The sequence below is a fragment of the Megascapheus bottae genome, chromosome 29 (assembly GCF_031878675.1).
Source record: "Megascapheus bottae isolate mThoBot1 chromosome 29, mThoBot2.hap1, whole genome shotgun sequence".
NCBI lineage: Eukaryota > Metazoa > Chordata > Mammalia > Rodentia > Geomyidae > Megascapheus > Megascapheus bottae.
The window spans coordinates 10,973,480-11,000,737 of record NC_143537.1 but is presented as its reverse complement, the minus strand read 5'-3'; the positions used below and the strand labels follow the sequence as shown (position 1 = coordinate 11,000,737).

The 27,258-nt window shown below is 43.0% G+C and overlaps 1 protein-coding gene across 3 annotated transcripts; it reads right to left on the bottom strand.

The window, feature by feature from the left end:
• LOC150044736 (sperm motility kinase 3A-like) lies at nt 1–27,222 on the bottom strand. 3 transcript variants are annotated; one of them, XM_090320941.1, is made up of 4 exons: nt 25,542–27,222; nt 2,793–3,789; nt 1,056–1,199; nt 1–282 (listed from the first exon to the last, which is right to left on the bottom strand). In XM_090320941.1, the coding sequence occupies exon 1, from the start codon at nt 27,198–27,200 to the stop codon at nt 25,830–25,832; it is 1,371 nt and encodes a 456-aa protein (XP_090177067.1). In that variant the 5' UTR covers nt 27,201–27,222; the 3' UTR covers nt 1–282; nt 1,056–1,199; nt 2,793–3,789; nt 25,542–25,829. The 3 variants fall into 3 exon arrangements, 2 of the variants coding, with proteins under 2 accessions (XP_090177067.1, XP_090177066.1); XR_016533061.1 differs by lacking the exon at nt 1–282 and having other exon boundaries at nt 463–1,199; nt 26,802–26,883; XM_090320940.1 differs by lacking the exon at nt 1–282 and having other exon boundaries at nt 463–1,199.
• Between the last annotated feature and the right edge of the window lie 36 nt (nt 27,223–27,258).

The window sequence follows — 27,258 nt, the reverse complement described above, 5'->3', positions numbered from 1 at the left end:
TCCCAGAGTTAAGAAAGCAGATAAACTTTTAAAAAGGTGATTATAAGTATTTGAAAAAATAAAAAGCTTAAAAGAAAGTACCCTTGAACATGACACATAATTTTAGATATGACACTGCAAAAAGATTTGACATTATAGTTGTTTTTTATGGAGAGTGTATTCCATACAAAGATCTTGTCGTCCTCATCTCCTATGGTGAAACGGCCTATACACAGGAGAGAAAGCCAAGCTGTCTGAAAACCCTCCAAGGGAAGTCAGGGTGGCCATGTCCCAACTTCTGACCTGAAATGATTCAAGGATAAGGGTAGGTTAAATATAAAATCAAAGCAGAAAAATAGGAAAAATACATCACTATTCAAAATGTATGGGATCAAAGAGTGGGTGAAGATCATGTGTAACACAGTAGGTATTGGAAGAAACATCTTTTAGTATTAAAAAGAGAGGAGCAAATGAAAACTCAAAGGCATCTTGGAGCACATTTATTTCCAAGGAGGAGCAGTAAATTCAGAGTTGTATACTTGAGCAATGAGTACCTAGCCTTTTCATCCTGTCAACTGATTTTTCACTCTAGTATAGCACTGGTGGTTTCATTCAAAAACGGAACAAGGATGTTAGCCTCAACACAAACAGAAAAATAAAAATTAAATGGCTGTTGGCTAAAATGCAGAGTATATTATAAATTATACTCAGAGAAGATTCACTTTCTTATACATGCCTGACATTTTTTCCCAGTCAAGAGGAGTGAACTGAGGGAGTGAGAACTATCCTTGGGCTTTCTCCAAGGCTAGAATTCTACCACTTGAGCCACAGTACCACTTCTGTTTTTTTGCTATGTTTGTGTTACCGAGGAATCGAACCTGGGTCTTCATGCACGCTAGGCAAGCACTCTTACTACTGGACCAAACTCTCAGCCCTATGCTTGATATTTTTACTACTGATCAGTAATAGGAAGAAATTCTGAAACAGCAAAGGGAGAGAATGACTGACCCCTTTTAGTCGCACTCAAATTAGAAATCACTGTTCTATCAAGCTCGCTGAAACAAACCACATCTTACATCTCTAGCCATTGATGTAGAAAGTAGCAGCTGATGGTCATCTTCTGATTGCAAGGACATAAACTGTACACAATTCTGGAATGATTCTGTCCTTCTCCGGATGTGCTACAAACACTCTATTTCCATTACAGCAGCAGGTCACCTCTGTGAAGGAAGAACAATAGCATTAGCTCTCTCTCACAAGCAATCTGGAATCACTTATTGATGAGCAAGGCTCTGCTTGCTCAGTTGTAAAAAAGAAATCTTATTGTGTCACTGTTTTGTGTCAGGACTCTGGATTGAACTGAGGGCCTCTTGCTCTCCCTTGGCTTTTTTCTTTAGGGATGATACTCTGCCGCTGAAGCCATATCTCTACATCTGCGTATATCATTGCTTAACTGGAGACAAGTCTCAGGTAATTTGCTGCCTGGAATCATGAACCTTACATCTTAGTCTACTTCTAAATGAAGATTATAGGCACGAACCACCATTGTCTGGCTTAATTTCCCTTTGATAAAAATCTTAATGGAAACAGTATAGTTTAACAGAGTTTGAATCCTTTTCTGAGCCTTAGAGATTTCCTGACAGGAATCAGAATGGCAAGCTCACATGTGGGAAACTAAACCTACCTCATGAATCCACTTTTCAGAAGAACATCTGGCTCATCACTATGGCTCTGGACCTGTTCTTCTAATAAGCATGACAAAATTTACATTCAATTCCACACTGAACAAGAGGATATCCAGTGCTGCTCCGCAGCATCACAAATTATTTGCTGGAAAGGAGAAATCCCTATTTCTTTTCAATACGAAATGCTCAATAAATTCTATGTATCAATAACCATAACAAACCCAGGAAATGGGAAATACGATTTTTTCTCTCCAATCACCTTTCTTTCTTTTTCTTTCTTTTTTTTTGTCAGTTGTGTGGCTTGAACTCAGTGCCTTGGTGCTGTCCCCTAATATCTCTGTGTTCAAGGCTAGAACTCTACCACTTGAGCCACAACTCTACTTCCATTTTTTTGCCAGTCTTGGGCTTGAGCTCAGGGCCTGAGCACTGTCCTTGGACTTTCACAAGGCTAGAGCTCTACCACTTGAGCCTCAGCAACACTTCTGGCTTTTTCAAAGTACGTGGTACTCAGGAATCAAACCCGGGTCTTGTGTATGCTAGGCAAGCATTCTACCACTAGGCCAGACTCCTGGCCCCTCTACTTCCATTTTTGAATGGTTAATGGGAGTGCGAGTTTCATGGGGACTGTTTTGGTTTGATAATCAATCTGCAGATCTGAGCCTCCTGAGGAGCTGGGAAGACAGGTGTGAGCCATGGGCACCCAGCTCCCATCACATTTCTATGTGAGTAGGTAAAGCTCAGTGACACAAGTAACTTCCTCTTCAACAAAAGGTGCTTCTGCAGTTAATTGGATCTGAAATTCAGTGGCTGTAAGTCATTTGGTCTTTTCACAATTATATTAGTAGAAATAGCACATATTTTCTACTTCAAATGACCCATGATAGCTTGACATGGTGGGGCATGCCTGTAATTTCATTACTTAGGAAGCTGAAACCAAAGCAGAGTAAGTTCAAGGATATATTGCCTATAAAGTAAAATCCCATCTCAGAATAGCAGAAGGTAAATAGCTCCTGACAATATCAGGCTTAGAAATTACTTTCTGCACCTTCTGTGTCTACAAAGAGAAGCCTGGAACTTTCCTAGGACAAACAACAGGGTCCCAAAGACTTAAACAAAACAATTGGATACCAGCTGTGTTTGCTGATTCCTGGGCCAATAGAGTATCATCCAAGGCTGATCTTAATAGTTGATGTATGCTGCTTCCTCTTTTCAGAAAGGGAAACTTCAAAATCATCACTCCTAGAATTTAAAATAAAGTCAGTGAGCACTTAAGACATTGTCAACTAATACATGAAGTCCCTAGCAAGAGACTCTTGGTACCTGAAGTTACTAATGGTTCACAGTACGTGATCTGTGAACTAGAAGTATTAAGTTTGCTTAGTTAAAATGAATGCCTCATTTTTACACTAAAACATTGATAAATACGGTGGCAACACAATCCATGCTATTCCTAAATTGTAAAAGCAGAGAGTAAGATTCCTATTCCCAGTTGGCCATCAATCTACCAAAGTGTTTGGCAATCTACATGTTTTGATTAGAATGCACTCTAGTTCACACCTCAGAACCATGGGGCTTGAAGAATGGCACAGGCAATAAAGCAACAGCCACCAGATATCTAGTTGGAGTCCTTGTTTGGTGGTAGGGGGAAACCACAAGTTTAGCTTTTTAAAAACACACATGTCAGCATACAATACCCAGTGAATTAATTCAATAGTTTCAACAGAGGATCCAGAAGCCCAAAATTTCTCAAACTTTCCAGGTTATTCTACAATGCAACCAGAACTAGTCGCTGTAAGTTTAGTTTGTACTTCTGGGGATTCTCAGCTACTTATCTCAAGGTAAAGAGGCATCTTGTAGTTGGCAAAGGGCACAGAAGTCAGATCAAAGTTTCACATGTGACTGAGCTCCAGATGGGAGGCCAGGGGCCAGCTCCAAATATGGTATATCCAGTCCTGAAAACTGTAGACCCGGCCAGCCAGGGAGAGGGTGGACTGGATTGACGGATGAACACACATCATGGTCCAGCCCCATGATGCACTGCAGATTCTTGGGTGCTCAGATGCCAGCATTCCTTGTCCTCTTCTTACAGTCAGGTTGGTGCTGTGATACGTTCATCTCCAATTAACTACAACAAAAAGCCAGAAGCAGAACTGTGACTTGAGTGGTAGAATGCTAACTTTGAGTAAAAACCAAAGGAATAGTGCCAGGCCTCGAGTTCAAGACCTAGGACAGGCACAGAAAAAAGAGGAGTTGGGCGTGGTTGCTCGTGCCTGTAATCCTAGCTGCTCAGGAATCTGAAATCTGAGGATCTAGGTTCAAAGCCAGTCCCAGCACTAAAGTCTTTGAGACTCTCATCTTCAATTAACCACTAGAAAACCAGAAGAAAATAGCATTACCAGTTCACCAGTTCACTTCACATCATCTTGTTCTGAGGAAAACTTGGGAAATTCTTTCTGTGAAAGAAATCCATACAAAAGACAAATGAACTCAAGTAAAGAGCCAGTGAACTATTTGCCACGTGTGATTTGTGGCCGTTAGTGAGCACTCAGTCTGCTCTGGAACAAAGCATTTTTTTTTGCCAGTCCTGGGCTTCAGCTCAGGGCCTAAGCCCTGTCCTTGGACTTTCTCAAGGCTAGAGCTCCACCACTTGAGTTTCACCACTTCCGGCTTTTTTTCTATGTGTGTGGTACCGAGGAATTGAACCAGGGTCTTTGTGCATGCTAGGCAAGCACTTTTACCACTAGGCCAAACTCCCGGCCCAGAACAAAGCATTTGAAATGCATTCGTTTCTTTACATTGATCTCTGTTTCTGAACTATACAGAACAAGGATCACAGTACTGCTCAGAGCTTTGATTGCAGACATGAAACACCAAGAGGCATGAGGATTGATTGAGCTCTTGGGGTACCAAGAATGTGACTCTTGGAGAGTGTAATCCACAAGGAGATGCTTCTGCATTTAAAAAAGGCACAAATATTTAGATCTTACAAAGGAGCCAGTATTTTCACATGGTATTATGTAAATGGGTCTGGCAAATATGATATGCAGAAGAAGTCCACCAAAAAAAGGCGATGTGGCTGGGAATGCAGCCTAGTTGTAGAGTGAATGCTTAGCATGCATGAAGTCCTGGGTCTGATTCCTTAGTACCACATAAGCAGCAAAAACAAACTACCTGAGTTCAAATCCCAGGGCTGGCAAAAAACAAAAGACTCTAGATTTTATTCTGGGCTAAGAAACATCCCAAACAAGCCAGGAGCTTATCCTAATGGTAAAGTGCTCACCTCAATTTCACAAAGCCCTGGGTTTGATTCCTCGGCATCACATACACAGAAAAAGCTGAAATTGGTGCCATGGCTCAAGTAGCAGAGAACTAGCCTTGAGCAAAATGTATCCAGGCCCCATGACTGGCAAAAAAAAAAAGAAATGGAAAAGAACAAAAAAGAAAAAAATATCCCCAACAGGCCCGTGAACACAGAAAAACAGTAGATTATTGGACACCCAAGGCTGGATCGAGTTTTAAAAGAACTGTGCGGGGTATGAAAAACTATGTTAATCACTATAGGGATTGTCAGGGGGCAGTGAAAACATTCTAAGATTGACTGTTGTGCTCTGTGCATATACTAAAAAGAACTAGCTTGTATGCTTTCAATGGTGGCACACAGCCATATGTGAACCATTTTTTTTTTGCCAGCCCTAGGTCTTGAACTCAGATCCTGGACACTGTCCCTGAGCCTCTCTGTGCTCAAGGCTAGTATTCCATCACTTGAGCCACAGTACCACTTCCAGAATTTTCTGTGGATATGGTACTGAGGAATCCAATGCAGGGATTTTGTAGGCTAGGCAAGCATGCTACCACCAGACCACATTCCTAACCTCTGTGAACCGTATCTTAGTAAAGCTGTTAGAGACACAAAATCATGAATGCTGTAATGTACATAGTCCTTATATTAGCCAATTACATCTCAAAGTTGGTGGCAGGGGAGACAACTTAGAAAAATGGGCAAACATGAAAAGAGAACAGGCTATGAGTACATTTACATAAAATTTTAAAACAAACAAATAAATCTCTATTGGTATAAGGCAGATTTTGGTGGGGTGATACCATCTATTTCTATTCTGAATGGTAATCATTCTTTGGTGGTCACTGAAAATTTGTCAAGTTTTCTACAAGTACCCCTGATACACATTTTTCTTAGATCTCAAAAAATTGCACAGGAGAGGATCTCAAAAACTTGCACAGGAGAGAACTAGGGTGTGGCACGTGCCTAATATCCTATGTGCTCAGGATGCAGGCATAAGATCACAGTTCAAGACCATTTTCAGCAAAAGTGACCAAGATTTATCTGAAAAGTAATCTAAAAGTACAAGGACAGGGGCATGGATCAAGTGGTACATTGTGGCCTTATTTAATCTACACAATTGAAAAATAAAAGTAAAAAATGGCTCTCAGTTGGTCACTATGTGAAATTAAACAATAATACATAGCCTCATGGGGAAAGAGGCAAGCCCAGGTGATAAGACAGGTTTGTTTGATCTCATGGTAAAGAAATGAGTAGTTCTGGTCAGCTTCAAGAAAGAGATAAATACTCAGTTATGAAGATCCTGCTTGCCCAGGCAGTCCTAGCTACTCAGAAGCTGCCTTCCTAGGATCATTCAAAGCCAGGTTCAAAGTCAGCCTGAGCAAGAAAGTCAGGGACATTTTTTTGTTAGTCAATTGCAGGGCTTGAACTCAGGGCCAGTATCCCGCTGCTGAGCTTGTTTGCTCAAGGCTAGTGCTCTTCCACTTTGCACCACAGCTCCACTTTCAGCTTTTGGGTAGTTATTTGGACCTAAGTGTCTTTCAGAATTTCCTGACCAGGCTGGCTTTGAACTTCAATCCTCAGATCTCAGCCTCCTGAATATGCAGGATTATTACAGCTATGAGCTACCAGTGCCCTTCATGTGACCTTATCTCCAATTAACCACAAGTAAGCACAGCCAGCATATGCTGTCTCAAGGCACTAGCCTTGAACACAAAAGAGTTCAGGACAGCACCTAGGCCTGTACTTCAAGTCCCATGACTGCCAAAAAAGAAAAAGCCCATGGAGGTTTTCTTAAGGACCCCAAACGATTTCCAAGTGGTCTTGAAGTAAAGATCCAATTTCAAATGTAAATCCCACCTGACAGTGCCCTGCAGATTCCAACTTTATGAACCAAGAATTTCCTGTCTCATTTTACACATGGAGAATTGAAGTATCAGAGAGGGAAAATACCCTGCCTAGGACACACAGGAGATGAAATAATACCTGCCTCTCTGTAGGCATCCTTGAGGGGGGTGTGCATATGCACTGGGTTTTGAATTCAGGACCATGCACTTGCTAGACAAGTGCTCTACCACTTGAGGCATACCTCTAGCCTTGTTTGCTTTAGCTATTTTTCAGATAAAGTTTTGCATCTTTGCCTGGCTTGGTCTAGATCACAATCCTGCTTGTGTTACCATGTGCAACACTGTTGAGATGTGGATGGGGAGGGATGGTGTCTCGCTAACTTTTTCTCTGTTCTGGCCTTGTACTCCTGCCATGTGATAGCTTCCATCCTGCTGTGACACAGCTGGAGTAAATACATACCAGACAGATGTCCTTGCCTGATGCAACCTCAAGAACTTTTCACTTCTAAAAGTATCCAGCCTCAGGTTGCTTGCTACAGAAAAACATAAAATAGCCTGGGACAACCATCTTTCCCAACACCAGAGGCACAGGAGGAATAACTTGAGCTGTATTAAAGTCCAGGCCTCAGATGACATGCACAATGTATGGCCACATTCAGGATATGGATGAGCTCTCCTTGAAGGTTCTGCAGGTAGAAGGCTCTGCACATGGAAGGCAGAGAGGACCGCAGCACCGCACCTCCTGAGGGCCCCTCTCTGGGGCTCATGCTCAATTTGTTCTACTCTTCCAGTAAAAAAGGTGCAGGCCAGCACTCTACCACTTTAGCTAAGTACTACTTCTGGCTTTTTTCTGTTTATGTAGTACTGAGGAATTTAAACCCAGGGCCTCACGCATATTAGGCTAGCACTCTACCATTAGGCCATGCATCTGACCCCAAGTAAATTTTTTTTGGTGGGTCGTGGGGCTTGAACTCTGGGCCTCTCTGAAGAGCTCTCCCTGAGCTCTTCAGCTCAAGGCTACCACCGTACTTCTAAGTCATAGCCCCACTTCCCATTTTTCGTGATTAATTGGAGATGAGTGGCTCATTTTCTTTGGTTCCAGGGCTGGCTTTGAACCAAGACTGTCACATCTCAGCCTCCTGTGTAGCTAGAATTACAGGCATGAACCACCCTGCCAGGTTCCCCAAGTAAACTTCTAAACAGAGGCAGTCCTCAAAAACTGCCAAGGATAAAACATCTTCATAAAATAAGAAAGTCTCTGCATGACGCTAGGGGAGACCTATTAATTTTATATTGTCTATTAAAAAAAAAGCACCTTTCCCTAATTAAAAACTTCAAAAAGCCATAAAGCTAACAATTAGTTTCAATCCCTGTTTGCCTGTCTTCTTGGTTTACAAACCTAAATATGGCTCTAACTGGCCCTTTAGCCCTTTTATTCCCAACTTGAACAGCAGGACTGTCATACCAGTTAGGCCCAAGAAAAGTAAATATTCCAGTGGTGACCTTATCTAATGGTGACAAAAAGTAATTATGACCAATTACCCCAGTGTGAGTTGACAACTGAACAGAAAACTCTAGAAGCAGTGTTGAATGTGGTAAGGTATCCCTAGGCCAATGAGGCAAATGTAACTCCATCTTGAAAACAGGACTACAAACCAAGCACTGGGGGTGCAGCCTGGACTCCCACCTATTTAGGAGGCTGAGATCTGAGTATTGCAGTTCAAAGACAGCCAGGCAAGAAAGACAGTGAGGCTCTTTATTTCCAATTAACCAACTAAAAACTTCAAGTGGTACTGGGGCTCAAAGTAATAGAGCTGAAGAGCTCAGGGGCTGTGCCCAGGCCCAGAGTTCAAACCCCATGACTGACAAAAGAGAGAAAGAAAGAAAAACGAAAAGAAAGAAAACAAAATAAGTCTACATCCCAACTGTAAAGATTATTTAAATTTATTATTTAAATATTATTCATTGTTATTAAATTTTATTTAAATTTTTGTTATTTACATTTTTAAAATATACTACTCCTAATAAAAACAATGTTTTAAATTTATTTGTAAGTAGCAGTCATACTTCCCTTACTCCAGGGACCTGTTTTACTTCACTAACTTCTCAATTGGCTTGTACTTACAAAAAAAAAAAAAAATCAAAGCAAAAAACCATGTCCGCATCTAAACAAAATATAAATTTTCAAAACATAAGGAGTCCTGAAAACTGCCTTAGGAATACACTTGGGGGTCCCAAAAGACCCAGTATAGTCACCAGCCAACTAATAAAGACTTTCAATTAATTACTCATGTGGTCTCTCTTTGTGGGTCACCACAGAACACCTTGGGAAAAAAGATTCTTCCTCTATTTTTTTTGTATTAGTACTGAGGCATAAACTCAGGAACTAAGGCTCTTGCTTATTTTGGTGTCACAACTGACTCCACTGTGTGAGTCATCCTTCTAGACTGGCATTTTGCTGGGTAATTGAAAATGAAGTATCAGACTTTTCCTGAATATCTAGGATTTCAAATATTACCCACCAGACTCAGCCTCATTAAAGATTTTCTTACCCCTTCAATTGGTCAAAGAATTCTTAGGTCAGTTCCAAGTACATATAAAAAAATAGTCTATTGCGTCAGGAGTTTGGCCTAGTGGTAGAGTGCTTGCTTAGCATGCACTAAAACCCGGGTTAGATTCCTCAGTACCACATACATAGAAAAAGCTGGAAGTGGTGCTGTGGCTCAGGTGGTAGGGTACTAGTCTTGAGAAAGCCCAAGAACAGTGCTCAGGCCCTGACTTCAAGCCTCGGGACTGGCTAAAAAAAAGTAGTCTTTTCTTTTTCCTTATTTCAAAAGGCAAGTACACCAAGCAGCCCTGTGTTTTAGAAATGAGTTCTGTTCATTCAGAGTTTATTCTCTGTGCCTGTTTTATGTGGGCCAACTACTAAATATTACTAAATTTTATGGGCTAGACTGTCTCTGCTCTTGTTAATTTCTGTTTAAATGCAACAAGGCTTCAGGTGGCTGTATTTTAAGTTATTTGGAAAAACAGGTAGCATAATGGTTTTTTACCCACCAGTTTATAAATAAAATACATGTCCTTTCAAAAAAGTTTGGATTTATATTACAACACAAGTTATGTATTTAATGAACATATTCCCTTGCATAGATGACCTAGAAACTCACCCATATTTAAAATAGTGCTAAGCATGTCCACATAAAATTGTATCTGAGGAATCAACTGGACTCAGGTGTCTCTTGCCTGTAAGCCTAGCTATTTAGGAGGCTGAGATCTAAGGATGGAATTTCAAAGGTTCTAAACTAGCCTCTGGGAAGAAAGTCCATGAGACCTTTATCACCGATTAGCCACAGAAATAATCCTGGAAATGGAGCTGTGGCTGAGGTGATAGAGCACTAGCCTTGAGCACAAGCTCTCAGGGATGGTGGCCAAGCCCAAAGTTCAAGCCCCAGTACAAGCACAACAACAAAACCCAAAAGTGAATCCGAGAAATCAGTAAAATGCAGTACCTGATGAAGTGCATGCTGGTAGGACTGCTTTTGTCTCTACATCCCACATCTTCATGGTCCCATCATTTGCGCTGGTGGCACAGAGGTTGTACTGACTAGGATGAGGAGAAAATGTGAAGCCAGAGACCTTTCCTGTGTATGCCACCAACTCTATTACTTTAGCAGAAGCAGAAATTAGGCTTAAGTTGCTATTAAAGAATCTAGACAGAATCATATGGTTGGATGAGGTAACAGATAGGCTTTGGAGTTACTGAATCTAGGTGTGTGACAAATATATCCATAGATTCGTAACTGGAACTCTCAAGTTTGAGTACTACCTCTGCCACACAACTCTCAAGAGTTCATCTTTGTCACAGTATCCAAGCTGTAGGCAGCTCCCCAATCTCAGGAAGTGTCCCAGGGGGTGTTTGGGGAGCAGAATCATGCGGGGTTTTAATGTCCTGGTCTACATAGGTCAGTTTGTCACCCAGCCAGTGATTTCAAGAGCATCTGCCCAGAGGTGGGAATGCTCACCACCAACACACCATCTCCCTGCTTCGGTGACCCGGGAAGAACCTGCTCTCAGCCTGTGACTCATAGTCCCTAGGAAAGGGGTGGCCAACATCCATGGGGACACCAGAGAGCTTACACACACAAGGAGTGGGGCCCACTTACTTCAAAACCGGGCATCCCCCCAATGACACCAGCTCCCTGGTGCAATACCTCAGCCATTTTGGGAGGCGCCGAACCCCCCAGAAAGGGTCTCCTGCACTCAAGTGAATGAAGCTAGGGGTCAGTTTAACAAAAGTGGAGTGGCTACGCTACCTCTTCAGGCTGAGAGCAGCTCTGACCCTCAGTGGGGCTGAGCTTTTACAGGTAAACACCACACGCAGGTGGTAGTCACCAGATGACATCACCTTCTGCCCACAGTCAATATCCACAAGGATGAAACCACACACACGTGGTCAAGCTGGTTGAGCATTTTAAAACAAACACTTCTCCGCTAAGCATGCTGGGTTATTATATCCCAACTCCTTCTTTGTAAATAATCAAATCTTTGATAGAAGACAATAGGCCAGATCAAAGCTATAGTGGGTCAAGGCTTCTACAAATATGAAGAATCATGCCAACTGTCATTCTTCTGTCTTCCCTTACTTTTTCTTTATCCTGCCTCATTTTTCATTCTTCTGTCTCCTCTTACTTTTGCTCTATCCTGCCTCATTTGTTCTCTTTGGGTTTTTTGGTTATTGTTGTTGTTTCTCTTTTGCTTTTTGTTTTAAATGACTGGTTCTTCCATTGTTGGGTTGATGGGCAAAGAATCTCATCTTCTGTAGCTTCCAGCTAACACACGGCATTGACCTTCCCCCTAGCCAGAAACCTAGAGTTTTAGCCTATTTTTTACAAATCATTGCTTTAACGGTTTGTACTTCAGCTTTTTTGTTTTGTTTTGGTCATGGGTCATGTTTTCTGGGTCTGCGTGCTGTCCTGGAGCTGTTCAGTCCAAGGCTACTGCCTTACCCCTGGGCCTGGGCATTGTTCCTGAGCTTTTCAGCTCAAGGTTAGCACCATACCCCTGAGCCACAGCCCCACTTTCCATTTTCTAGAAAGTAAATGAAGATAAGAGTCTCAGGGTTTTTAGTGCCAAGGATGGCTTTGATCTGTGATCCTTGGATCTCGGTCTCCTAATTAGCTAGGTTTATAGGCATGAGCTACCATACCTGGTCACTTCAGCTTTTATTTTCATTTGAAGCTTTGTATCATTAGACATAGCACATTGTCTTGTGGTCACCTGTTTAAAATGGGTAAATACTTCCAGTCCAAATTTAACTCTTAGAGAACCACTGAATTAGCCTGACATGGTGGCTCGTGCTTGTAATCCTAGATACTCAGGAGGCTGCGATCTAAGGATCATAGTTCAAAGCCATCCTGAGCACTAAAGAATGTGAAACTCTTACCTCCAATTAACCATTAGAAAACCAAAAGTTATGCTGTGGCTCAAGTGGTAGTGCAGTACCCATGAGCTGAGGTGATCAGTGAGAGCATCCAGGCCCAGAGACCAAGTCCTATGACGGAGAGAGGAGGAGAGAGGAGAGAAGAGGAGAGAAGAGGAGAGAAGAGGAGAGAGGAGAGAGGAGAGAGGAGAGAAGAGGAGAGAGGAGAGGAGAGGAGAGGAGAGGAGAGGAGAGGAGAGGAGAGGAGAGGAGAGGAGAGGAGAGGAGAGGAGAGGAGAGGAGAGAGAGAGAGAGAGAGAGAGAGAGAGAGAAACTATACCAAGGATTCCAGACTAGCATATGCCTTTTTCAAAAGGAATACGTTCAATTACAAAATAGTATTGAGGACATATTACATCATACAGATTATTTTTTTGTTAGTCCTAGGGCTTGAAATCAGGGCCTGAGCAGTGTCCTTGGGCTTTCTCAAGACTAGAGCTCTTCCACTTGAGCCATAGCACCACCAGCAGCTCTATCTATGTGGAATCAAGGAATCACATCTAGAGCTTCCTGTTTGCTAGGCAAGCACTCTTACCATTAGGCCAAACTCCTGCCCCATTAAAGCCTTTTATTTGATAAAAACATGATCTTTTGGGGAGTTAAACTCACCCATTTACCTTTGAGTGTCCAGCCCATTGATTTTTTTTTAAGTCAGGAAATTTAGTGACAGAAGCCACAAATGCTGGCCTATTGTCATATCCAACTACCTGTAAGACACTATCTCCTGCAGCAACTTAACAGCTGGGTGATCTCTTTCTTGCTTGGGTAAGCCTCCAACCAACCTGAGAAAGTGTCTGCAAAGACAAGCAAATACCTATATCCATATTTCCCTAGCGCTACCTCAGTGAAAGCTACTTCACAGAACTCTTCAGGCAAAAGTGTCATGAGCTCTTACCCCTTCTGGAACTGAGGTTGTTTTGGTATCTACTCACTGGCAATTGACACACCTGGAAACAATATTATGCACAAGATTTCTCAGGTGGGGATACAGTAGGTTCATGACAACAATTGGTAAAGCTTCGTTTCTCCCATGTGGGTGTTTTGATATACTTGTTGCACAAATACACAAGTTGTTTTCCTAATGTATGAGAAATTAAAATTCTTTGGTCTTAGAATGACTTCAACCTGAAGGCAGAGTATTTAGAAGCATTTGTTCTTCCACCTGTATGTCTTCTTCCTGTAGTAAGAAGGCTTTGGGGGAGTTCTGGAAGACAGGTCACAACTAAAACATCAACAGGCTTTACCTGTCCTTTTGCTGCTAGCCTGGCTGTTTTTGTCAGTATCCTTGTTTCCTCTTTCCTCCAGGGAATCATTCCTTTTGTGGCCACCTGCTGGGGGAGCCAGACTGAGTCCAACATTGCAAGACCTCTTCCACATTGTTTTCCTGCTGAGGTTAATCGGCCTCTTTCTTTGTATGGACGTGCTATCTGTGAGCAAGTTTACACTCTTTCCTTTGCCCACCTTTCAGCTTCAGACTAATCAGTTGTTTTTTTGGAGAGAGGTGCCTCTACTTATGGCCTGGAGGCAGTTCTTTGGGGACCCGAGTCCTAAGCCAGCACCCCTCTAGCTTTTCCCCTTTGCTCAGGGATGGAAAGCTGGAAAGGCTGTTGCAAATTGGGAAACCAAGGCTGGCACCAATATCAGGGCTGCTTTAACGAGTCAAAGGCCTGTTGTTGCTCCTCCCCAATTTAGGAGTGTATCTCCCTAGCTGTAGTCGAACACAAAGGCTTAGCTACTTTAGCAAATCCTGCTTGAAGGGGGCGGTATCTTTAGAATGGCTTCAATTCTCCTTTTGGACAGGGTTCCCTGTCCCTCCTTCTACTCCTAGCCCAGCCAGATAAGTAGCCTGGTATGTGAAGCTGTGCTTTCTTAGCTGGTACCTTGTAGATCAAATGCTGCAGCTTTTTGAGCAAGTCTCAGGTAGCCTCCTCATAAACCTCCTTGCCTGAGGCTGTCAGTAGAAGTTCATCAAGATTTAAGTTACTTCTGGATGGTCAGTGCAAAAAGTCTTGACTAGGAGCTTTGTCCAAGAGAGCTGGAGAGTTCTTCAAACCTTACAGAAGCCTTGCTCAGGTTAGCTGGCCAGAGAAGCTGTTTTTTGGGTCTGTCCATTTAAAAGTAAAGATGAGTTGGCTGGCTTTTTCCAAGGGTAGACATCACACTGGTTTCAGTCTCTGGAAATGGGATTGTGGCATGCTGCTTTTATCCCACTCCTCAGACATAAAGAAGATCTGTAAAACCTGCTGTCAATCACTCCAAGTGGGTTAATGAGTAAAGAGAATAGACTCAAGGAGGCTGGGGTGAATGAGGGCCTGCATTTGACTCCTCAGTACCATATACACAGAAAAATCCAGAAATGGTGCTGTGGCTTCTATGGTAGAGCACTAGCCTTGAGAAATCCCAAGGAGAGCTCCCAGGCAGTCTGTTCAAGCCCCAGGACTGACATTAAAAAAAGTAGGTCTGGATCTGGTGCCTCATGCTTATAAACATAGCTACTCAAGATGATGAAGTATGAAGATAACATTTAAAGGCAAGACAAAGATGGAAAGAACTGCATTAGGTGTGTGTGTGGGGAGGTGTCCTGGTGCAATGTTTTCCTCAAGGTTAAAGCTCCAATACTCTTCAGCTTTTGGTGGCTAATTGCAGATAAATGTATCATCATGGACGTTCCTGTCCATCCTGACTTCAAAACTCAATCCTTAGAGCAGGACATGGAAGGGAATGAAGAGGAAGGTGCTGGACTGTTGGGGCGGGGGAGGCGTTGGTAAGAGCCAGCCAGGAACGGAAATCTCATTTCTTCTTTTTGGAAGACAAATTTTGGGAGAGAGAAACAGGAAAATAATATGCTATTTGGTAAAAGCAAAACAAACAATAACAAAAAAAACCCTCCCTCAGCATCAGCCTTCTGAGTGTTGCCATGCATTGCATGACACAATCATATCCAATTAACCACAAAAAATAAAGAAAAGAGCTGATAATTCAGCTGTGGCTGAAGTAGTGGACGTGAAGAAAAAAATCTCAGGGACAGTGCCCAAGACCAGAGTTCAAACCCTGGGACAAACACACACATAAACAGAATAAAATACATGAAAAAAGTTAGAAGAATGAGACTATGACAGAGTCTTAAATGAATCCACCAGTGGTGGTTCACAGATATAATACAAGCTACTCAGGAGGCTGAAATCTGAGGATCTTGTTTCAGGGTCAGTTCAGGCAAGCAAGTTTATGAAACTTTTCTATTTAACCATGCACATAAAAAGCCAAAAGTTTGTGTCTCATGAAATAGAGCATCATCTTGATGAAAAAAATCTGGGACAGCACCTGAGCCTCACATATTGTAACTCCAGGACCAGCACACACATGCAAGAAAACAAAATAATCAACAAGACAAAATAAAACAAAAAAATATAAACAAGAGAAGGTGGACGGAAGCACGTATTAAAGTTAACTACAGAAATGCTGACTCTGAGGATTGCTGTGAGGATTCGATCTGGGCAGTAAAGTATATGAGACTCTTAAACTACTAAGCACAAAGCTGGAAATGAATCTTTGGCTAAGGTGGTAAAGCATCAGTTGAATGTAAAAGCTAAGAAACAGGCCCCAGAAACAAAGGTCAAGCCACAGCACCATGAACAATTTCAAATAATTAAATAAATAAGAGAGTAGAAGAGAGGCTGAAATCTGAGGATGACAGTTCAAAGGAATCCCAAGCAAGAAAGTCCATAAGAATGTCTTTGTGTATCTTGTGGTGAGGTGAGGGGAGCATATTTGTGTGTGTGTGTGTGTGCATGTGCGTGCATGTTTGAGCCATCCAGCAGCTTGAACTTGTGCTATCATTGCATGTTTTTCAGTTGTTAATTGGAGAAAAGAGTCTCATGGACTTTCCTGCCTGGGCTGGTTTGGAATTGTGATCCTCAGGTTTCAGCTTCCTGAATTATGCTGAACATTGAAGGAGACTCTTATCTTTAGTTAACAACCAAAAGAAGAAAAACAACAAAAAACCCTGGAGGTTAAGCTGTAGCTCAAGTGGCAGAACTGGGCAAACTATTTCTAGGACAGCAATCAGGCTTGAGTTCAAGCCCCAGTATCCATGCACAAGAAACAAAAGAAAAGAAAAGATGGGCAGAAAAAGAGAGGGAAGGGCCACTGACAGAGGTGTAATTGAATCAAACATTGGTGGCTCACACAGGTTATCCCAGCTATTTACTGAGATGAAATCTGAAGATCACAGTTGGAAATTGAGCTGTGGCTAAAGTGGAAGAACTGAGGAAAAAAAATCTCAGGGTCAGTGCCCAGGGTTTGACTTCAAACCTGTGGGCCAGCACACAAACAGAATAAACACATGAAAAGGATGGAAGGAGGAGGAGCATATGACAGATTTTGAAAGAGTCGGTCACTCGTGGCTCACACATGTTCTACTAGCTGCTGTGGAGGCAGGAATCTGAAGACCATGGTTCCAGGCCAGCCCAAGAAGGAATATCCAGGAGACTCTTACCTTTAATTAACCACACATATACACAAAGCCAGAAGAGGTGGTGTGTCTCATATAATAGAGCATGGATAGTTTACCAAAAGACAAAACCCCATTTTGTAGCCCCAGGAACAGCACACACATGGGAAAAAAAGGGAAGAAGGAAACATCCTCACAGTTATGCATCCTGAGTGTTTCCAGGCTCTGCGTGACACTCTTGTATCCAATTAACCACCAAAAAGAAGAGTTGGTAATTGGGCTGTGGATCAAGTGGTATTCTCTGGGACAGTACCCAAGGTCTGAGTACAAACCCGACACCAGTACACATACAAACAGAATAAAATACAAAAAAGAAAAGAAGTTTGCAAGAAGAATGAGCCTGTGACACAATTTTCAATGAATCAATCACTAGTGGCTCACACATGTAATACTAGCTACTCAGGAGGTTGAAATCTGAGGATCGTGTTTCAAGGGTAGTCCAGGCAGGAGAGTGCATGAGACTTCTATCCATGCACAAAAAAGTCAGAGACACACAAAAATTGTGTCTCCTGTAATAGAGGATAGTATTGAACAAAAGCTCTGGGACACAACCTGAGCCTCCATTTGTAACATCAAGACCAGCACACACAGGTAACAAAACAGAAGAAAACAAAGCTAACAATGTAAACAAAAAAAGGTGGATGGAAGCACAGATTAAAGTTATAAAATGAGCTAAAGATGTGTAATCCTAGCTACGCAAGAGGCTGACTGCTATGAGAAGTCACTCTGTACAGGAAAGTATGAGTCTATTATCTGCAACTACCCAGCACAAAGTTGGAAATGGAGCTGTGGCTTAGGTAGTAAAGCACCAGTTGAATGGAAAAGCTAAGAAACAGCCACCAGAAACAGAGGTCAAGCTGAAACCCCACTAAAGCTTTTTTAAAATACAAAGAAGAGTGGGATTGGCGAATCCTGAGGATCATGATTAAAAGTCAGCACAAGCAAGAAAGTCCATAAGATTTTGTTTGTGTATGATGTGTGTGTGTGTGTGTGTGTGTGTGTGTGTGTGTGTGTGTGTGTGTGATCCCATGGCTTGTACTTGTGTTGTTTTGTTCAAGGATAGAGTTCAACCCCTTCCAGTCTTTCAGTGTAAACTGGAGAGAAGAGTTTCATGGACTTTCCTGCCTGAGAGCTTATCCTTCAGGTTTCAGCCTTGTCAGGCTGGACTTTGCATGAGACTCTTATCTCCAGTTATCCACAAATCACTAAACAAAAACAAAAGCTTGGAAGTTAAGTTGCAGCTCAAGTGGCAGAACTAGGCAAAGAATTTCTAGGATAGCACACAGGCCTTGAGTTCAAGCTCCATATCCAGCACAGGGAAGAAAAACAGAAGGAAGAGCCACTGACAGATGTTTCATTGAATCAAGCATGGGTGGCTCACACAGGTTATCCCAGCTATTTACTAGGATGAGATCTGAGGATCACGGTTGGCTAAAGTGAAGGAAAAAAAATGTCAGGACAGTGTCCAGGATCTGAGGCACTGTCAGAGGACAAGTACACAAGCAGAATAAATACATGAAAGAAGGGTGGAAGGAGAATGAGCATGTGACAGAAATTAAATGAATTAATCACTCATGGCTCACACATGTGCTATTATCTACTCAGGAGGCTAAAATCTGAAGATTATGACTCAAGGCCAGCCCAGAAGGGAGAGTCCAGGAGACTCTTTAAGTAACCAAACACACACACACACATACACACAGAGTCAAAATTGGTTGTGTGCCTCATGTAATAGAGCATGAATGGTTTACCAAAAGACAAAGCCCCAATTTGTAGCCCTATCTATGCACAAAAGGGAAAAAGGAAACAAATCAATGTGGAAGAAAGCATATGTTACAGTTGTAAAATCAGCCAAGGGTCATTGGTCATGTGTTCAATCCACAAGAGGTCGACCTCAGAGAATTGTGAAGTCAGCCTGGGCATGAAGGTGCATCATCTCAGGGCTGAGGTGGTGAAACACCAGCCCTGAATGAAAAAGCTGAGGAACAGCCTTCAGAGTCACAGGTCAAAGCCTAGGACCACTAAATGTTACAAATTGCAAATAATAAAGCAAAGAAGGGTAGAAATAGAGAGGTTGAAATGTGAGAATCACAGTTCAAAGCCATCCCAGCTTTCCACTGGCTTTGGAGTTAAGTCTTCCTACCCAGTCTGGCTTTGAACCATCATCCTCAGATTTCAGCCTCCCGAGTCATGCTGGACTTGGTTGAGGCTCTTATCCCCAATTTACTCTCCTCTCCCCCAAAAAAGCTGGAAGTTGAACTATGGCTCAAGTGGCAGAACTTGGCAAACATTTGATCAGAGAGCACCCAGTCCAATGGTGGTAGGCCTAAGTTCAAGACCCATAGTAAGCACAGAAAAATGAAGGAGAGGACGACAGAAGAGGATGGATGAGCCAGTGACAGAGATTTAAATGTGTAAAGCATTAGTGACTGGTAACTGCTCTATCAACTACTCAGTAGGATGAAATCTGAGTATTATAGACCAAGGCCAGCCACAGCAGGAGAGTCCATGAGACTTATGTCTAATTTGCCACCCAAAATAAACAGCAAGTTGTCCTCTGCGGCACATGTGAAAGAGTGCTAGCCTTGAAGCGAATGCTCTGGGATGTGAGTTGAAGACACAGGAAAGTACACCTATCTACAAAAATAAATTAATAGGTAAAAAAAGAGCACAAATCTAAAAAGATGGGACAATGAGAGAAAGTTTCAAAATGAGCCATGGGTGGTTGTTTCCTGTGTGCAATCATGGCTACTCAGGAGGCTGAAATGTGAAGATCATGGTTCAAACATGTCTGGCAGGAAGCATGTGAAACTCTTATATCCAACTACCCAGCCAAAGCTGGAAGTGACTTGTTATTGGACTTTTAAAGCAATAACGTTTAGTGAGGGAAAAAATCCCAAGAAATAGGTCCCCAGCCCACGATTCAACCCAAGTCAACCAAAACCAAAAATGAGTGTATAAGAAAAGAAGAAATGGCCAATTGTGCATTTAAAAATAAGTTTGGGGCTGTTGGTTCATGCTTGTAATCCCAGCTATTCAGGATACTAAAGTCCAGGGATAACATATAAAGAGCAGACAAGCAGGAAGGATAACTGGAAATAAGAGGCTCAAATTCTTTAGTGCCTGGGCTGTCTTTGAACTGTGATCCTGAGATCTCAGCCTCCTGAATAGCTAGGATTATAGGCATGAGTCACTGTGCCTGGCTTGGAACAAACATCTTTACACTTCTTACATCTCAGGTATTGAAATTAACAGTACTTGGCAGATAGCATCGTACTGCACATCTTTAACTTTCTTCCCCTCCCCCCCGCCCTCCGCCCCTTTTGTCCCTCGTCCCTTCCTTCCTTCCTTTCTTCCTTCCTTCCTTCCTTTCTGTTTTTCTCTTTCATTTTTTGGTTCTATCTTTCTGCCTTTTCTTTCTTTTTGCCAGTCCTGGGGCTTGAACTAAGGGCCTAAGCACTGACCTTGGGCTTTCTCAAGCTCACCACTTGAGCTAAAGCATCACTTTTGGCTTTATGTATCTGGTACCAAGGAATCCAAGCAGGTCCTGTGAATGCTAGGCGAGCACTCTACCACTAGGCCAAACTCCCAGCCCCTTTCTCTCTTTCTCTCCCTCTCTCTCTCCCTCTCTCCCCAGCCCCTCTCTCTCGCCGCCCCCCCTCTCTCCTACCCCCTCTCTCTCTCCCAACCCCCTCTCTCTCCTCTTTCTTCTTGCTGGTTTGGGCCTTTAACTCTAGGCCTGAAAGCCACCAGCACCCAGATCCAGGAAGTTCTTTCTTTCTGGCTTCTCAGGCTTTTCTTTAGCCTCAGCTCTCTGGCCCATCTTGTTTATCTCTACAGTCCCACGTTGTCTTCACCATTTCTGGTTGGTATTTTTACCTTGATCACTGTGACCACTACAACTCCGGATGGTCAGGTGGTGTCACCTCCAGTGCTGTTCCTGCTGCCAGCACTGATCAGCAACTGTCAGCTCTGTGCCTGCTGCAAAGTTCTGGCGACCCCAGTCACTGTTTTTGCTTTTGCCACTGCTTGTCTCTTTGCTTCCTCTCACTTGCTTACTTGCAGTACGAATGAGGAAAATCAAAAGTAGGTTCAACACAAAGACCCCTTGAGAGAAGCATGTCATGTGCCTGGACACCAGGGACAGCACTTCAGACGAGCTCCTAGCTGGCTTCCACGTTCAGCTGTACAGCCAGCTTATACCACACAAAAGGAAAATGGCAGTCTCTTCTCTTTTTTTTTTTGCCAGTCCTGGGCCTTGAAGTCAGGGCGTGGGCACTGTGCTTTGAGTTTCTCAAGACTAGCAGTCTACCACTTGAGCCACAGCACCACTTCAGGCTATTTCTGTGTATGTGGTACCAAGGAATCAACTCCAGGTACACTCTACCGACAGGCCGCGCTCCCAGGCCATGCATCAGTCGCTTCTTAAAATGAAGGACTGTGCTTGCAGGGCTAAATAACCTAAAGTTCACTAAGCATGTTGATGGCAAAATGTCTCCTGCAAGCTGATAGCTGAAGCAGAACCTTCAGGAGCTGGCTTCCTTGTTTGGAAGCAAGCCTCTGCAGTTGTCATGTAGCTCCTCTAAGAGTGCACGGGGCATTGGCAGCAGCTACTGCTAGCACCAGAGCAGTCCAACTGGCTGCTAGCTGCTAGTCCTTTATTCAGTGCCTTCAGGACCCTAGAGAAGGAGCTCATAACTGTCAATTAGGAAGTCAAATTACCTGAGGTCCCAACATCTTAGCTTATAAGGAATAAAGAATATAAAGGGTTCTTGTGGTAATAATATAACAATAAAAAGTGCTTAAGCCAAGCACTGGTGGCTCATGCCTGTAATCCTATCTATTTAACAGGCTGAGATCTGAGGATCAGAGTTCAAATCTAACCAAAATACAAAAGTCTGAGAGATTCATCTCCAATTAACCACTAGAAAACAAGAAGTGCCACTGGCTCAAGTGGAAGAGTGCCAGTCTTGAGCTGAAGAGCGCAGGGACAATGCCCATGCCCAGAGTTTAAGCCCCATGACCAAACCTAAAAAAGAAAGTGCTTAAACTGTACTTACCAGTGTTGTAGCAGTACTTCACTTCTGTCTTAGCACCTGAGGTTGAGGCGTGCTGCTGGTGGGACTGTGAACGTTCCTGCTATCTGACTGTTCTGGGAGTGGTTGTTCTGACACAGATTTGATTACTAGTGATTTCCATGATACCTGCTCAGGGGTTGGAGAATTGCAGGTCTCCACATTGAAGGGGACCTGCAACAGATCCCACTCATAACTCTTCCCTGCCCTTGTGTGATCTGAAATTCATCTCCCACTATTAATTGCTGGCACCGTTTGCCCCTCCAGTTTCAGTCCCCAGCATGGGATTGAGACAGGATCTCCCCACGCAGCCTTGACTGTGCAGGGATATGCCTGCTTTTGCCTCCTGAGTTGGAACTGCATGCATTGTTCTCAATATAGCATACAATGTTTCCTTTGAAACTCAACAGCTGATGTTCCAATCATGGACTCTAGTAAAAGCACCACCGCGGAGATTAGAAGCATCCAGCATTTTCCATCTTATTTGAGGAACACAACCCAAACAGTAGGAGAGCACTACCATTCAAGGTGGGTGACAGGGAAGATTTAGCCACATTTTTTTGGGTGTGTTAGGGGGTTGAACTCAGTCAGGGCCTCATGCTTGTCAGGCAGGTATAAAATTAATTATATCCACACTGATTTGCAACAATTATCCTATTTTCCAACTTTCCTTTTAATAACATCTGAACCCATACAACCACTGAGTAATGATCACCCCAACAATCTGCCCAGAAATGTTTCTATGCCAGTCCTAGGGTTTGAACTCTGGGTCTAGGAACTGTTTCTGGGCTTCCTTTGTGCAAGGCAAGCACTCTACCATTTGGGCCAGAACACCACTCCTGTTTGTTGTTTTTTTGAGGGTTGTATATTGGAGATAATAGGCTCACGAAGTTGAAAAACAAAGTTCTCAGATCTCAACCTCATGATCCTCAGTTCTCAGCCTCCTGAGTACCTAGGATAACAGGTACGAGCCACTGGTGCCTCACTCAAAAACTTTAAATCTATGTTTTCCTTTCATGAGATTAATACATTTCACATAAACAGTACACTGCTTTTGTGTGTCTATCCATGACAGAGGATTTATGAGTTCCAGCTTTTTGTGGATGTCATAACCTATTATATACATACCACATATTTTATAAACCTAGTCATCTAACATACTTTTCTTTATGATTCATGCGCATTGTGCACATTGCTGATGTTATCACTGGTACTCAAGAGTGTCAGTGTTGGTTTTCAGTTCTTTGGGTATGTAAGGAGCAATGGAAGTGCTGGGTCATATGTTGGGAGAATGTGTCAGATTCTGTAAGAACAGCTCTAACACTTTCCATCAGCACCAGAAATGTACGAATGGTCAATATCTGTGCAAGAGTATTCCAATTCTTTCACATCAGAGCTGTAACCGATCATTTTTGTCTTTATTTCACTAATGCAGTCCTGAAACTATGAAGCTCTGGCCAGAGGCGAAGTGAGAACAATAGTGTATGCTACCAGCCCAGCCTCCAAACACTTTTATTTGATAATCATTTTTTTCTCTTGGAATAAGTATTAATGAATATATGTTTTATCTTTACAAAATAAAGTGTTGACTCTTTACCTGACTTACATTGTTATAACCTCTCTGAATACCATCTTCATAATAAGAAAAATATACTTATAAAAATAAATATAAATGTAAATAAAACAAGGTTTTAAGCTTTCCAGGGCAGGTGCCAGCTTCCCAACAGGAAAATACACAAGGAGGACAGTCTGAGGCTAAATGAAGCAATTAAAAAGAATAATTTCTCTAACATAAAAAGAGGAGCAAGGGGGGCCGGGAGTTTGGCCTAGTGGTAGCGTGCTTTCCTAGCATGCACGAAGACCCGGGTTCAATTCCTCAGTATCCCACATACATAGCAAAAAGCCAGAAGTGATATTGAGGCTCAAGTGGTAGAGCTCTAGCCTTGAGAAAGTCCAAGGACAGTGCTCATGCCCTGAGCTCAAGGCCAGGACTGCAAAAAACAAAAAAAAAAGAGGAGCAAGGGCTGGGGAAGTGGTCAAGTGGTAGATTACTTGCCTGCCAAGCACTGGGCTCTGAATCAAAACCTCAGTACTGCCAAGCAACAAAATATTGTAAAAGTACTAAAACTTAAGGGAAACCTCAGATATTAGAATGATGGTTCATATGCAGGTACACACCTATAATCCCAACACTGGAGAGAGTAAGAAGTAGAATTATAAAGTTTAGTTGTCCTTGGCTACATAAAGAATTATGAGCTGTAATCCTAGCTATGCAGGAGGCTGAGATCTGAGGATCAAGGTTCAAAGCCAGCCAGGGCACAAAAGGACCTGAGATTCTTATCTTCAGTTAACCTCTAGAAAACAGGAAGTGGGGCAAAGTGGGCTGAAGAGCTCAGGGACAACACCCAGGCCCAGGAGTAGGGTGGTAGCCTGGAGCTGAAGAGCTCAGGGACAGTGCCCAAGCAGACTTCAAGCCCCGTGACCCACAAAAAAAATTGTAATGATTAAAGTAAATTAAACTATATTTTTAAAGAGCAGGGTGCAGTTCAAGTACGAGTAAACTTACTTTGCATGTGTACAACTCTGTTGCAATTCACCAAAAGTTATCTCTTTTAATAACTGTGCATTCAATTTGATTAATGAAGTATTAACGCCCCTTGTATGGAATCCCATCTGGGAAATCCTAGGGCAGTTGACACAGCTCTGTGGTGTGCTGGAGTGAGGGCACTGCTGGACACACAACATTCTGAACTCAATGCATGGCTCCCTTCTTCAATTCTTCGTGGAGTATACTACCTAAAAATCTTTCACATCCCAATCACAGGGCCTTCCAGACCTCAATTGCTATTGTCTTTGCTATTTTCAGGGCTCTCCACCCATTTCTCTAGATCTTCTCTGCCCAGTCCTCTCTATACAGCAGTTGGCTTTGTAAGATAGTTATCTTGCTATCCATCCTTATCCTGCTTGATCTCCTCCTCAAATTCAATTTTTGGTCTTATTATGAGGCTGCCCCAAGAGAAGGGCATTTTCCTCCAGTGAGCAGGGTCTCCATTTTTTAGCTATGTAGGAAGGAGGAGCAGTCAGAGCCACCCACTGTTGCCTGTGTGGGGAACACACAGTATCAATTTCCTACACAGATTCATCTAGGAGCTCTTTACATCCACATCAGCAAATCTGTCCCATTCCAGTAGAGACTCCTTTCAGTTCTTTTTTTTTCTTTTATTTTTTTTATATTTTTTATTGTAATTAGTAAAAGGGTTACATGATATTTGCCAGATAGAATCCTATCAGTTCTTATCTCTTGTTACTGACAAAGAACCAGGAAATAAACCTCAAAGTCCAAATATTTTCCCTGCCATTCTTCTTTTCTTAAGTGCTAAGTGGGCTGCCAACTCCCAAGATTGGTAGTCTATGAAGGGAAATCCATGACCAGAAAGTAATTCTTTAAGTGTTACACCACTGCTTTCAGTAATACTAAGACCCATCCTAGATCCCTTGATGCCAAGATTTAGAGTAATGAGACACTTTACTAAACCCATTGTCCATATGCTTGGGGACTGAAGAAAATGACACGGGATTGTTAAGTGAAGTAGCGTCATAAGTAAGGGTTCAAGTTGGAATCCCCAGGTCAGAAGGTACAGGCAGTTTCAGGCCACCTTTCTGCTTACCTTTTATCTCTGGGAAGCCAGCTCAGTGTCAGCTGTCCTTTGGTTGGACTATCGCCCAGTGAATCCTACAGCACTTGGAACACTACCTGGCAGTGCTAGACTGAGGCCTCTGAAGGGCACACTGGGCACAGGGCTGTATGAACTTACTGCAGGACTCCTTTAGCCAGCTCTTTGTGTTCATGTCTCTGCCTCTCTGATCTGGCATCCCCAATGAAAGTCTCCAAGAAGCCCTGAGTCCCGTGACTTCCAACTGTTCTCTGAAACAACTTTGTTTCTAAGCGGTGCACATTAATTTTGGGGCCGCAAACAGAAACATATCCTGAAAAAAGTGGTGGCAAGCAGGCTAGCCACCCTCCTCCAGCCCCGCAGCTTATTGGACTCAGTGTTTATGGAACTATCTTGTGGCTTCCCAGAGGGTAATCTTTCACTGCTGCTTAAGAAACAAGAGCAGCCAAGGGAAACCGTAGAATCCTGGTCTGAGACTGTGCTGGGCTTGGGGTGCCTCTGCAGGTAGCACAGGTTAATGGCAGGCAGAGTGGCACTTAGACTTCTCTTCAGAGAGCACTGCTTGTCATCAAAAAGCAATGGAAATTTACATGACAAGGCATAAGTGTTAAGCCCAGCAGGTAAACTGGCCACCTTCCCTCTACGGAGAGGTAATGTGGAAAGGTCTGCAGGACTCGGGCATGGTGTCACAGGTGTAGGCATTCTTTTTATGTAGACACTGCTGGCAGTCTGTTTTAAGTTTTCTTTAATCAAAAGGTATGTGCCCATGGCCTCATTGAATGTTCTGTCCCGAATAGATCTCTGGATCTCATAGATGCGGTACCCCATGTCACACATTACTTTAAGAATGAGGGGGGCCAGCTTGTTGGGTGGTGGCTCATCGGGGCACAGGGAACATTCCTCAACTGGTTTGAGCCACGGGTGCTCCATTATCTGTTCAGTATTAGGCCTCTGCTTTGGGTCCGCAGTTAACAGTTGCGATATTACAGTTTGTCCTTTTGCTGACAGGTAATATGGAACAACATACTTGGTATTCAGGACTAGTGACCGTATCTGGATCACATCCCTCCCCTCAAAGGGGAATTTTCCCGTTGTAATAAAATATAGAAGGACGCCTAAGCTCCAGACATCCACCTTGCAGGCATCATATCTTTCTCGCAGGAACATTTCGGGAGGACGGAATAGCACAGCACCACATACATTCGTCATCAACTGCCCCGGGGTGAATCGGATGCTCAGACCAAAGTCACTGACCTTGATGTTGCCTTGGGCATCCAACAGCATGTTGTTGGGCTTAAGGTCTCGGTGCGCAATTCTATTCTGATGGAGGTAGAGAGTAGCACTTACAATTTGTTTGAAGAGTCTCCTGGCTTCATCTTCATACAGGCGCTGAGATTTTCTGATCATCCCCAGGAGGTTTCCCCTTGGGGCCAGTTCCATGATGAGATACACGTGCTCTTCCTTCTCTATCACCTGGTACAACCTGATGATATGTTTGTGCTGTACACTCTTAAAAATGTCCACCTCATTACTTATCCGATACCTGGAGATCTCTTCCTTCTGGAGTATTTTAACTGCCACTGCCGTGCCTGTGAGGCGGTGATGGGCTAGCTTCACTTCTCCATAGCCACCTCTGTCAATGAGCTCTTTCATCTGGTATTGTTCAATGATCTCCCCTTTCAAGGAGGAGATCATTGAGAATGCTTTATAT

Coding starts and splice junctions, on each gene's coding strand:
- LOC150044736 (XM_090320941.1), bottom strand. CDS start 27,200: ATGAAAGAGCTCATTGACAGAGGTGGCTATGGAGAAGTGAAGCTAGCC.